The following is a 12762-nucleotide window of genomic DNA, read 5'->3' on the forward strand; positions in this document are numbered from 1 at the left end:
AGTGGGATGAGGATGGGGACAGCTTGGTGAGAGGACCCCAAGAGGGAGTGGGGGCAGGTGGCAGACTCCTCCCACCCTGCCGTGTCCCTGGGCCTGTACTCTTGGGAGGTGTAGAGGTGGTGAGGTACCAGAGGGCCTCAGAAAAACAAACCCTGAAAAAGTATTGGGCCTCTCCTTGGGAGAATAAAAACACAAGTAAGTATTCCTCTATCTTCAGATTCCTCGGAGAGTAAAGGAGCTTTTATTTTGCATGGTTATCAACAGAGATGTAGAGAAAAATTAACCTTTCTGTAATATGAGTCAGATAGCTTTGTTATCTAAGAGGGTGTAGGAAGTAATCGATTAATTTAAATGAAATAGAACATGGGAGGTTCAGAAGGATCAAAGTGTTATGTTTATCTGGCCTTCTGTCCTGTTTTCAGCCTGGGCCTACTTGTTCTTGGCGCCACGTTGCCCACCTGCCATTGTAAACCTAGCCTCTTGAAATCGTCTCTTTGTCCTGCAAGAAAAACACCTCAAGTACTGTTTTATGCTGGCATTGGTTATCTGAGGACTTACAAATGACATCGACTCTGCCTGGACGAGAAAGACTGAGCAGGCAGTCTTTCAGGCCTTGATGACTCGGGACCAACAGCACACCCAGGAGCTTGTTAGAAACGCAGACCCAGGGGTCAGAGTCTGCATTCTAACAAGACCCCAGGGGACTCATACTAGAGTTTCAGAAGCACTGGCCAGGCCAGGCGGAGCTGTGCTTTTCCACGGTGCAGAAGCATCCTGAGGACGCACTGTGTTCTTGTCCATTCCGCAGTTGCCTGCGGCATGTGCCTGTCAGTGGAAGCCAACGTTTTGAGCTTCAGCCCTGCTTGCTCCCCTGACACCCTCCAGAGCTCGCTGCTTAGCTCTTCTGCTTTATTAAACCCTCAAAAATTACATTCCTACACATTTTTGGTTCAAATTCAACATTTACCAAAAACAACTTTATAAAGTTAGGACTGAAATACAGTAAGTTTGTGCCTCTGCATCCTCCCTGCACCTCCGCATGACCACTACCTGCTTTCTGTCACTATAGATAAGTGTGTACTGTTTAGAAATTTCTATGACTGGAATCATACAGTGCGGCCTCTTTCATTTGTCTGGCTTCTTTCAGTGTTATTACTTTGAGATTTATCATGAGTTTCATGTGGAGCAGTTTTATTGAGTAGTAGTCCATGGTATGAATATAACTGTTTACATACTTTTTTTTTTGGTGACGGAGACAGTGAGAGGGACAGACAGGAAGGGAAAGAGCTGAGAAGCATCAAGTCTTCGTTGTGGCACCTTAGTTGTTCATTGATTGCTTTCTCGTGTGAGCCTTGACTGGAGGGTGGGGGCTACAGCAGACCGACTGACCCCTTGCTCAAGCCATCGACCTTGGGCTTCAAGCCAGCGACCATGGGGTCATGTCTATGATCCCACGCTCAAGCCAGTGACCCCGTGCTCAAGCTGGTGAGCCTGTGCTCAAGCCAGCAAACTCGGGGTTTCAAACCTGGGTTCTCTGTGTCGCAGTCTGACACTCTATCCACTGTGCCACCGCCTAGTCATGCTACATACTTGTTAATAAAAATTTGGGTTCTTTCTTGTTTGGGGCTGTTTACAGATAGGGCCACCATAAACATTTGCTTAGAAGTATTAATATGATCTTGTGCTTTCAATTTGCTTGATAAATAAATACCTAGGAATGGAATACCTGAGTCATGGTCCATGTATGTTTAACATTTTTGGAAAGTACCAAGTGTTTTCCAAAGAGTACATTGTTTTATATCCCCACCAGCAGTGTTTGAGAGTTCCATTTCCTTCACCTCGTCTCAGTTCGTATCATCTGTCTTTTTTTTAATGTTTTTTATTTTTATTGATTTTAGAGAGAGGAGAAGGGGGGAGGGAGGGAGAGAGACTGGAGCATCGATCTATTCCTGTATCTGCCCTAACTGGGGATCGCCTGGTAACCTCTGCCTGCCAGGACGATGCTCTAACCAACCGAGCTATCAGGCCAGGGCACGGCTGTCTTTTTTATTATACCCATTCTAGTGGGTATAATTTTAGTGATGTGGTATTTCACTGTGGTTTTGATTTGCATGTTATTAATAAGCATCTTTTATGTCTTATTTGTCATTTATATATCTTCTTTGAAGTGGTTGAAATAATTAATAGAGTTGTATGTTATTTTGTTTGAGAGTTCTTTTAAGTCAGGAGTCGGGAAACTTTTTGGCTGAGAGAGCCATGAATGCCACATATTTTAAAATGTGATTCTGTGAGAGCCATACAACGACCCATGTACCTTACGCATTATCCAATAAAAATTTGGTGTTGTCCCGGAGGACAGCTGTGATTGGCTCCAGCCACCCGCAACCATGAATATGAGCAGTAGGAAATGAATGGATTGTAATGCATGAGAATGTTTTATTATTTTTTTTTTGTATTTTTCTGAAGTTAGAAATGGGGAGGCAGTCAGACAGACTCCCGCATGCGCCCGAACGGGATCCACCCGGCACGCCCACCAGGGGGCAATGCTCTGCCCATCTGGGGCGTCACTCCATTGCAACCAGAGCCATTCTAGCGCCTGAGGCAGAGGCCATAGAGCCATCCTCAGCACCCGAGTCAACTTTGCTCCAATGGAGCCTTGGCTGCGGGAGGGGAAGAGAGAGACAGAGAGGAAGGAGAGGGGGAGGGGTGGAGAAGCAGATGGGTGCTTCTCCTGTGTGCCCTGGCCGGGAATCGAACCTGGGACTCCTGCACGCCAGGCCGACGCTCTACCACTGAACCAACCGGCCAGGGCCGAGAATGTTTTATATTTTTAACGTTATTTTTTTTTTTAATTAAAGATTTGTCTGTGAGCCAGATGCAGCCATCAAAAGAGCCACATCTGGCTCGTGAGCCATAGGTTCCTTACCCTGTTTTAAGTATTCTGAGTTCAGGTTCTTTAGCAGATAAATGATTTACCAGTGTTTTCTTCCAATTGGGGCTTTTTTTTTTTTTAATCTTTCATTCTTTTAACAGTGTTCTTCAAAAAGCAGAAGTTTTTATTTTGATGAAGTCCAGTTTATCCATTTGTTCTCTATAGATGGTACTTGTAGTGTTCTAAGAAATATTTGCCAAAACTAAGGTCACAAAGGATTTCTTATGTTTTCTTCTAGAAGTTAAAATTTTAAGTTAGGTCCATGATCCATCTTGAGTTCATTACTATGTATGGAACATGGTAGGATGAACAGCATCGTTTGTAAAAAAGATTATCCTGCCTGACCTGTGGTGGCGCAGTGGGTAAAAACGTTGACCTGGAATGCTGAGGTCGCCAGTTTGAAACCCCGGGCTCGCCTGGTCAAGGCACATATGGGAGTTGATGCTTTCTGATCCTTTTTATAAAAAAAAAAAAAAAAAGAAAAAAGAAAAAGATTATCCTTTCTCTACTGACTTGCCTTTGAACCTTCCTTGAAAATCACCTGTCAGCCTGACCTGTGGTGGCACAGTGGATAAAGTGTCGACCTGGAATGCTGAGGTCACTGGTTCAAAACCCTGGGCTTGCCTGGCCAAGGCACATATGGGAGTTGATGCTTCCTGCTCCTGACCCCCTTCTCTCTCTCTCTCTCTCTCTGTCTATCTCTCTCTCTCCCCTCTCTAAAATGAATATATAAAATCTTAAAAAAAGAAAATCACCTGTTCATGTGTATGTTCAGAGCCTGGCAGTAGGGAAAACTACTGATGAAAGCAGTGAGGACTCTGGGTTCGCAGTGCTCATGGTGATTGCTCTTCCATGGTGGAGTTTGGAGTCCAACTTTGGGGACCTTAAAGAGTATCTTGAGCTTCCCTGGGAATCCAGCATCAAGGGCCCTGCAGAATGTCCACCCTTCGGTTTTGGTAGGGCTTGATTCTCCTACAGACCTCTGTTTAGCAAGGCAGAATAGTACCTAGCAAGTACTCTTCTAGATGCATAAGATACACATTAATTTATTACATACAGTCGGTGATTTAGGACAGTGTGGCTTAATTCCCTTCTGGAATTCTGGTTGAGAAGTGCTACTAGACTAACAAGGAGATCAAGACTTAGAAACCTGGGAGGCCCCATCATTTCACAGAATGTCGCAGTTGCACAGGCTCTGGAAAATCCTGGGCTAGCCCAGCCTTTTTGCGATCTGAGATAAGACGTGATTCCAGGCTGTGGTGGAGTTGGCAACACACTGCCACTGTTGAGACCCCGTTCTCCTGTGTCTGCCGCTGTGCATCTCAGCTGCCCCCAGAGGAAATGTCTGTTCAGGAGGCTGCAGCGTGGAGGACATGCTGGAGCTGCCAGAAGCGGGAGTCGCTCTCCCTGCTTGAGAGCAGCTGAACCCGGGTCAGTGGCGGCCTGGCCATGGCGGGGCTACCATCGGGGCTCCTCATGTTCCCGTGGTCTCCCCCGTCCCGAGCAGGGTTCTTGCTCCACCTGGCCGGCATCTGTGCTCGGTCTCCTGTCGGGTCCTGTGGGCAGGAGGTGCAGCGCTGGCATCCTGCAGCAGTCCGAGGCTTTTCTGGTCCGCTCTGAGCCTCTCTCAGGACGCAGGAAGCATGAGCAGGTCTGTACTGGGGTGTGCTCCTGCACAGGCCGAGTGACTCCAGGGTGAGCGAAGCAGTTCCTCAGGCGCTCCCGGGCATGGCCTTGGCCTCTGTGTGTGTGACACAGATCTGTGTCTCCAGTGGTAAATGAGAACTCTCCCCTAACACAGCTGTGTTTTCCAGGTGCTCCTGGCAGGCATGAGGAACCGGGAGAACAGCTCGCCCTGCCAGGGCAACGGGGAGCAGCCTGGCCGGGGCAAACACTTGGTCTCCGTGTGGCCGGGCGAGGAGGAGCCCTGCAATGACATCAGCACCCCCTCCTACAAGAAGCCGCTGTACGGCATCTCACACAAGATCATGGAGAAGAAGAACCCCCCTGCGGGGGACGTGCTCAGCACATACGAACTCTTGGAGAAGGCAAACCCCAGCAACGTCCCCTCACCACTGCGGCTCCTCAATGAGACGCAGAAGCGGGATGGTGGCGGTGGCAGTGCAGCCACCGACAGTGACCCCAACATCTACTTTCTCATCCAGAAGATGTTCTACATGCTCAACACGCTTTCCTCCAACATGTCCCAGCTGCACAGCAAGGTGGACCTGCTGTCCCTGGAGGTGAGCCGCATCAAGAAGCAGGTGAGCCCCACAGAGATGGTGGCTAAGTTCCAGCCACCCCCCGAGTACCAGCTGACTGCAGCGGAGCTCAAACAGATTGTGGACCAGAGCCTGTCGGGCGGCGACCTGGCCTGCCGCCTGCTGGTGCAGCTCTTCCCTGAGCTCTTCAGCGATGTGGACTTCTCCCGTGGCTGCAGTGCCTGCGGCTTTGCAGCCAAGAGGAAGCTGGAGTCTCTGCACCTGCAGCTCATCCGCAACTACGTGGAGGTCTACTACCCCTCAGTGAAGGACACGGCTGTGTGGCAGGCGGAGTGCCTGCCCCAGCTGAACGACTTCTTCAGCCGCTTCTGGGCCCAGCGGGAAATGGAGGACAGCCAGCCAGGGGGCCAGGTCACCAGCTTCTTTGAGCCCGAGCAGGTGGACCCCAGCCACTTCCTGGACAACAAAGACCAGGAGGAGGCTCTGTCCCTGGATCGGAGCAGCACTAACACCTCTGAACATGCGGTGGACACGCAGGACCTCACCGAGTTCCTGGATGAAGCCTCCTCGCCAGGCGAGTTTGCGGTCTTCCTTCTGCACCGGCTTTTCCCAGAGCTCTTCGACCACCGGAAGCTGGGTGAGCAGTACAGCTGCTATGGAGACGGCAGCAAGCAGGAGCTGGACCCGCAGAGGCTGCAGATCATCCGCAACTACACGGAGATCTACTTCCCGGACATGCAGGAGGAGGAGGCCTGGCTGCAGCAGTGCGCCCAGCGCATCAACGACGAGCTTGAGGGGCTGGGGCTGGACGGGGGCAGCGAGGGCGAGCCCCCGCGGGACGACTGCTACGACTCTTCCAGCCTGCCCGATGACATCTCCGTGGTCAAGGTGGAGGACAGCTTCGAGGGCGAGCGGCCCGGCCGGCGGTCCAAGAAGATCTGGCTGGTGCCCATCGACTTCGACAAGCTGGAGGTCCCGCAGCCCGACTTCGAGGTGCCGGGCCCCGACTGCCTGCTCAGCAAGGAGCAGCTGCGCAGCATCTACGAGAGCAGCCTGTCCATCGGCAACTTCGCCTCGCGCCTGCTGGTTCACCTCTTCCCGGAGCTCTTTACCCACGAGAACCTGCGCAAACAGTACAACTGCAGTGGCTCGCTGGGCAAGAAGCAGCTGGACCCGGCTCGCATCAAGCTCATTCGCCACTACGTGCAGCTGCTCTATCCCCGGGCCAAGAACGACCGCGTCTGGACGCTGGAGTTCGTGGGCAAACTGGACGAGCGCTGCCGGCGTCGGGACACGGAACAGAGGCGGTCCTACCAGCAGCAGCGCAAGGTCCATGTGCCGGGCCCCGAGTGCAGAGACCTGGCAAACTATGCAATCAACCCCGAAAGATTCCGAGAGGAATTTGAGGGGCCCCCACTGCCCCCCGAAAGAAGCAGCAAGGACTTCTGCAAGATCCCTCTGGATGAGCTGGTGGTCCCCTCCCCTGACTTCCCAGTGCCTTCGCCATACCTGCTGTCAGACAAGGAGGTGCGCGAGATCGTGCAGCAGAGCCTCTCGGTGGGCAATTTCGCCGCCCGCCTTCTCGTCAGGCTCTTTCCCGAACTCTTCACTGCGGAGAACCTCCGGCTGCAGTACAACCACTCCGGGGCCTGCAACAAGAAGCAGCTGGACCCCACCCGGCTCAGGCTCATCCGCCACTACGTGGAGGCGGTGTACCCGGTGGAGAAGATGGAGGAGGTGTGGCATTATGAATGTATCCCCAGCATCGACGAACGGTGCCGGCGCCCCAACAGGAAAAAATGTGATATCTTGAAAAAAGCCAAGAAAGTGGAGAAGTGACGGGTACCCTGGGGCTGGAGCCTCCTTTTGGCGCACGTGTATGGTATCCATAGACACGCACCTTATGTCAGTGGGAAGTGGCTTACTCCTTTTGCACACGTCAACACCCACCCAACCACACAAGAAAGAAGCCTTACATTTGGCCTCTCCTCCTTCCAGCTTCTGTCTGGAGTTCCCCGGAGCAGCCAGTCGAGGGATGGCTGAGCTGGGAGAGCAGAGGCCTCGGGAGAGGGCTTCTCTCTTCTTGGCTCTGTCCTCCCCTTCTTCTCAAGTTGAAATGCAAATTCAGCAACTCTCTTGCTTGTTTCTCTTCCCACATTTTGCATCTTCCATTTTTATCAAATTTTTTAAATTAAAAAGAAACCCTTTTTAAAAAAAAGAATCATAGGGCTCTTTGGGGGCCACTTTGCTTAGGGAAAAAATAATCTTTTAAATAGTCAAGGTGAAGTACTGTTAGATGACTTCAGTTGCTGGGATTTCTTTTTAAGATGGTTTCAGATGTATGAAATTTTTAGAAGGGCCATGTTTGTGCATGATGCCTAATACTAGCTTCAGGTGGCATAGAGTCCCACTTTACTGACCTTTTACATCTGATTTTGGAAGAGTCAAGATGCCCCTTGGTAGATGGGAGGGGATAGTGTGAAGCCCTCTCAGAAAGTGGTCGCTTTCTCCCTTCTGCTGGGTGCGAAGAAGGGACTTGCTCGCGGCCGGGCCTGGTGGTCGCTGCTAGGTCGGGAGAACGTTGAGCTCACTCTCTGTAGACGAGAACACTGGATGATGAGGAGGAGGAGGAGGAAGAGGTTATGAATGTAGGTAGACGTGGGAACACGTTCACAATGTCATTTGAGCTGTGTCTCTCCAATGCCCCCTTCCCTTTCCATATGAGGATGCTGATTGGAGGGGCAGGCACGGTTCTTTGGAAAACAGTGTGTGTGACTAATTGGCTTCTTGTTTGATTTAACGATGGGTCCTTTTGGACTCACCGAGAATTGTTTACTTTGTGTGTATTCAGACAAAACGTGGGTTCTGGGAGCTGTATGGTGACGTCCCCACACCTCAGCGTCAGCTCCTTCAGTCAGGGTGCATCCTTGTTCCTCAGGGGTCCCAGACCCTCAGGCCTCTCGGGGACACCTGGTACTGGACGGACACAGGTCATCTCAGATGGGGCCCCCATGTTGCTTCCCAGGGTCTGCTCAGCGCTCTCCCCTCAGACCCTATACGAAGGCCCTGCTGTCCTACATCTGGCTGGTCCCTGGGCCTGGGGCTGAGACGTTTCTGCTCTCCGCACTGGTTGGGAAGGTCTGGCTGCTTCAGTCCAGTGGCACCTTCTCCAGGAGTTCCAGCCGGGAAATCCCCCAGTAGTTCAAGTCGTTACAAACAATACTTGTACTTATCTGACTTTGGGGGCCAAATGCCTAAAGGGAAAGGAAACAGTAAATGGATCACACAGGGTAGTCATAAAACCCTTGTGGCTTAATATTTGGCTACCTTAAATGCAGAAATCATAGCATCAGTCTGTGAATTGTCCTTGTACAGCTGGTACGGACTTTGGTTCCGGTGGCTGTTTGACAGTTTTGTCTGCACCCAGCAGGCCTTTTTATTTTTATTTTTTTTAAATATATATGACAGGATTTTGAGCAGTGTAAAGTTGGTGATCTAACTTTAGTAAATTTGCTTTTAAATGTCATTTACAGATTATTTCTGTTGAAACTGCAGGCTTAAATTATTGAAATTTAGAACTTCCCAGAGATTAAATGACTCACCCACTCACATGTGCACATACACATTTGTTATTAAAAAGCAAGTGAGATGAAGGGGACCTATATACATAGCAAGTTCAACCTCTTTGTGCCTGGAAAGAAGAAGGGACTCCGGAGCAGCCGGGAGGCTCACTCCCCCTCACCACCTGGGCCTTTCTCTATGCCTTAGTTTCCCCAACAACAAATGCATGCACACACGCGTACACACACATGCGTACACCCTCGCTCGCTCACACCCTACCCAAAGATGGTAGTGATGCCCACTCACCAGCCCTGCTGGTTGGAGGGTGCCGTGAGATTTGTTCTGGTCTCTAGGATGTGTCCAAGAGGATTCCAAGCCATGTGAAACTTGTCCTGCTTTCTAGAGTAGAGGGTGGAGTGTGACCCTGCAGCTTCAGAAGCACAATCATTTATTAATAATTTTTTAAAAGATTATCTACCTACGTTAAATCAACATGTTCTAAGAATGAAATAATGTCTGTAACCTGGAACATGTTCAATGTTTGGAAACCTTATTTTGGTGGTTTCCTTAATACCTCTCCTTCGTATTGCCCCACCCACCCGTCCTCGAGTCCCTTTCAGTGAAGAGAGGTGCACACTCTGGGAGCGGCTTCCTGTTCCTCAGACTGTCCCATCAGGAAACGCGCGCAGGTCCTGTGTCTCTCTGTATGGTGTCCTCAGTTCTCCAGCCGTACAGGTGGGCTCCAGGGACAGTGTTTTACATGAAGCAATAGAAGTACAAAATTTAATGTTTTCCATAAAATCTGTTGGCAAATCCCTTTTCCCTCTTCATCTAAATTCTTTACTTTTTACTTGCTTTTTTGGATTATTTTTTCTTTTGGCCTTGTATCCGGAGAACTAAAGAATTAGCACAGACACATTCTGATGTTAAGTAAAATAGCAAGTCACAATAGGTGGTAGTTTCCTTCATTTTCTGTGTTTAGTAAGTTTTAAAAGAATGTATGAAGATAGTCATGAATGTACTAAGTGTTCTAATCCTGCTTTGGTTCGTTTTTTGCTGTGTCTACATGACAACAACCATTTGACAGGGAATAAAGTCGTGTCATGTTTCGTGTCAGGGGCATTACTGTGCCCTCTCCCCACTCAGTGTCGCCCTGAACCCTTTTTTTGTCTTTAAGTTGGGGAAGGGGGTATTACATCAGCAGCAATCATCAACCAACCAATGGGATCTACTTAGTGATGGATGGATGAGCTGTTTAAGTGGTAAGAGTCACTGGCCTGTTCGTACCCCACAGCATGGCCACTTGGGTTCCTGTAGAAATGGCTTCAGTTTCCACCTTTCCCCCCAGATGTTTGCCTCGTGCCTGACCGGGGAGGGGGGTGTTAAGATTGGAGGTCTTTGAGTTCTCACCCTGCCTGCGTAGACAGGTGACATGAAGTGGGGGTGGGTCCAGGGGGCTGCTCCTGCCATTTGGAAATAGTTGCCTCGCGTAGATCCAGCCTTAATACTTTTCTGACATCCTAGTGGTAGCAGACCCTGCACAAAGTGGATATCAGAGTTCATACTGTGAGGAGACATCACAATGAGAATAGTTTTACCAAAGATAATGAAATACCACATAATGTCTGCATTTGACCATTGATTAGAGTGCATCCTTAGAAAACTGAATGTAACAAAAACCCAGGACATTTTTTTGGAAATTGTATGCTCTTTAGCAACTTTGTGTGAATTTTTTATACAAGCACTGTTCTATGAGTTATATAAAATGTTATAAAAATAGAAAAAAAAATACGTTCTCGTACCATCTTATTTTCTTAGGGAAGAGGTCCCTCGGAACATGCCTTGGTCTGTTGGTTGTCCGGGCCCCCTCTCCGCCGGCTCCCGGGGGGGGGGGGGGACGTGCATGCTCGGGCCCCTCAGCCCCTGGGGCTTCCATGCTGGGTGGCAGGATTTCAGTTTGTCACAGCTGAATGACTGAGAAGTCACCAAATCCTAGCCCATTTCTACACAGACTGCTTCCTGGCCACGCTGTGGGGGGTGCACTGGACCCGCCTTTCCTGGCCCACCCACCACTCCCTGGTGAGGCCGTGAGGCCGGGCAGGCGGCAGAGCTGCTGTTCACACTTTTTTCTCCAGATTAAATGGGATTTAGCTCCTCAGAGCTACCATAATTAACTGATAACAAAAGTGTGCATGTTTTTTCTCAAACCTCTTTGGCTAATGATAAATCATTTAACGTCTCATAGTAAAAATGATGTCTCCAGCTGTCAGAGGAGTGTTTTGTTTGGCCCAAGCGTCAGTATATAAAGCGAGTGTTCCTTGGTTGTGAGTCCTGCCACTTCTGCTCTAAGCCACGTGCAGGTTAGGACAGGTTGGGCTGGAGCCCCAAAGGCTAAATACGTAAGTAAGTTTAAGCAAGACCTGAAGGAAGGCCAAATTCTTTACGCTTCTTCTAGCAGCTGTAAGTATCCTTGTTTTCTACCAAAAAGAAAATTCAGAGAAGTTTAATATATGTGAGCTTAGAAACTCTAGTTCTCAGGGGTAAGAGCACACACCAGATTAGTTACCATTCTCGTTGGAATGGTGAGATACAATGGACTCTTTAAGGGAGCTTCCAGATAAACCTAAAGCCCCCTTCCCAGTGGTGGGAAGGGAATGAGCATTTATTGGGAGCTGTACCTGGATCTCTCAGAATCTGCTCAAGAGCCCTGCAAGGTGAATTCCATCATGATGCTTGTTGTCAAGAAAGCTAAGATCCTGAATGATGTTTATACCATCTCATTTAATTCTCATATAAACTCAGTGTTTTGGACACTTACTTCTGGATAAGGCTGGAGAGAGAAATGGGTTTGTAGGTTTATTGCCAAACCTGACACAACCCACGAATTGCAGTGCCAGGATTTGAATCCAAGTTGTCTTTGCCATATCAAACCATCTCAAGAGCCATGCACCCCTGAGCCACAACACAGATTGAGGTCCAAAAATAACTGCAAGTCAGTGTCCTGCCACCCATATCCTCTAGGTCTAAGCCTTTGGGGGGCTTAGATATGGATGCACTGGTTTTATAATTGCTCTGGGTGAAATAATTGTGGGGAGTCTGGCCAGACGTGTTCTGGTGGTAGTAAATTTGGGGGGTTGTGAAATAAATGCCATGCATCGCCCTGCCTAGGAACAGAGCTTGAGATGGGTTCTTGTGCAAGTGTCTGGCCTGCTGTCAGGAGGAGGAGCCTGAGGAAAGCAGGAGGGGCCCAGGACGTCCGGAAGCGAGTGTCCTTTCCACTGCGGTCTGGCTTCATTCCCGTCCACTGAGAAGTCCTAGAATATGAATTGTTTAGTAGAATTGGTCCCAGTTGAAGCAAAGGGGCCAGTTAATGATTTGACTGAAGTCTTGCCCATGGGAAAGGGGTAGCTTGCCCAGCAGGGTGGCTCCTTTGGGCTCCAGAAGGCACACTGACTGGCACTTGACAGCTACAGGATGGGTACAGTGGCAGAGGGGATCGCCTTAGGACTCCGTCAGCACTGACAAAGGGCAGAACCACCAGAGGTCGTGTTAAACCACATCCCCGGGCCACACCCCCCGGGGTTCTGATTCAGTAGGTTTAGGGTGGAGACTAAGAATTTGCATTCCCAGGTGATGCCGCTGTTGATGTTCAGGGGCTCACTGAGAACTGCTGCATGACAGTAACTTCACAAAATTCAGTGTGAATATCAGTATGTACAGACACTGCAGGCTTAGCACTTTCCTGGTTACTAGAAATAGATCTAAGATGAAATAAGTGGTTTCCTATTGTGTTCCAATACAACTGACTAGTGGTAAACGAAATCTTAGCTTTCAGGTCAATGGGAAGAGGCAGGTTTCCGTCTGCTTTGCCATCAGGGTTTCGGGGCACTGGCCAAATGTGATGGCTTTTGCCAGAACATTTCTGCGTGGTGAAGCATGCCCGTTGATTTTATTTTAAGGAATAAGAATTCATTTGTTCTTCTAAATAGAGTTTGTAGTCCAGATGGTGAACTGTGTCCTTGACAGAGGTTGAGAGCATGCAGTGCT

The 12762-nt window shown here is 49.4% G+C and overlaps 1 protein-coding gene across 3 annotated transcripts in view; it reads left to right on the forward strand.

Annotated features, from left to right (window-relative positions):
* The window catches only part of BEND3 (BEN domain containing 3), a 36278-nt gene extending 25802 nt beyond the window's left edge, over window positions 1-10476 (forward strand). For all 3 annotated transcript variants that reach the window (XM_066373547.1, XM_066373546.1, XM_066373548.1), the window contains exon 4: window positions 4747-10476. In XM_066373547.1, coding sequence (XP_066229644.1) covers window positions 4747-6993 — 2247 coding nt within the window. In that variant the 3' untranslated portion in view covers window positions 6994-10476. The remainder of the gene's footprint in view (window positions 1-4746) is intronic.
* The last annotated feature ends 2286 nt before the right edge of the window (window positions 10477-12762 follow it).

Source organism: Saccopteryx leptura, chromosome 3 (genome assembly GCF_036850995.1).
Source record: "Saccopteryx leptura isolate mSacLep1 chromosome 3, mSacLep1_pri_phased_curated, whole genome shotgun sequence".
Lineage (NCBI taxonomy): Eukaryota > Metazoa > Chordata > Mammalia > Chiroptera > Emballonuridae > Saccopteryx > Saccopteryx leptura.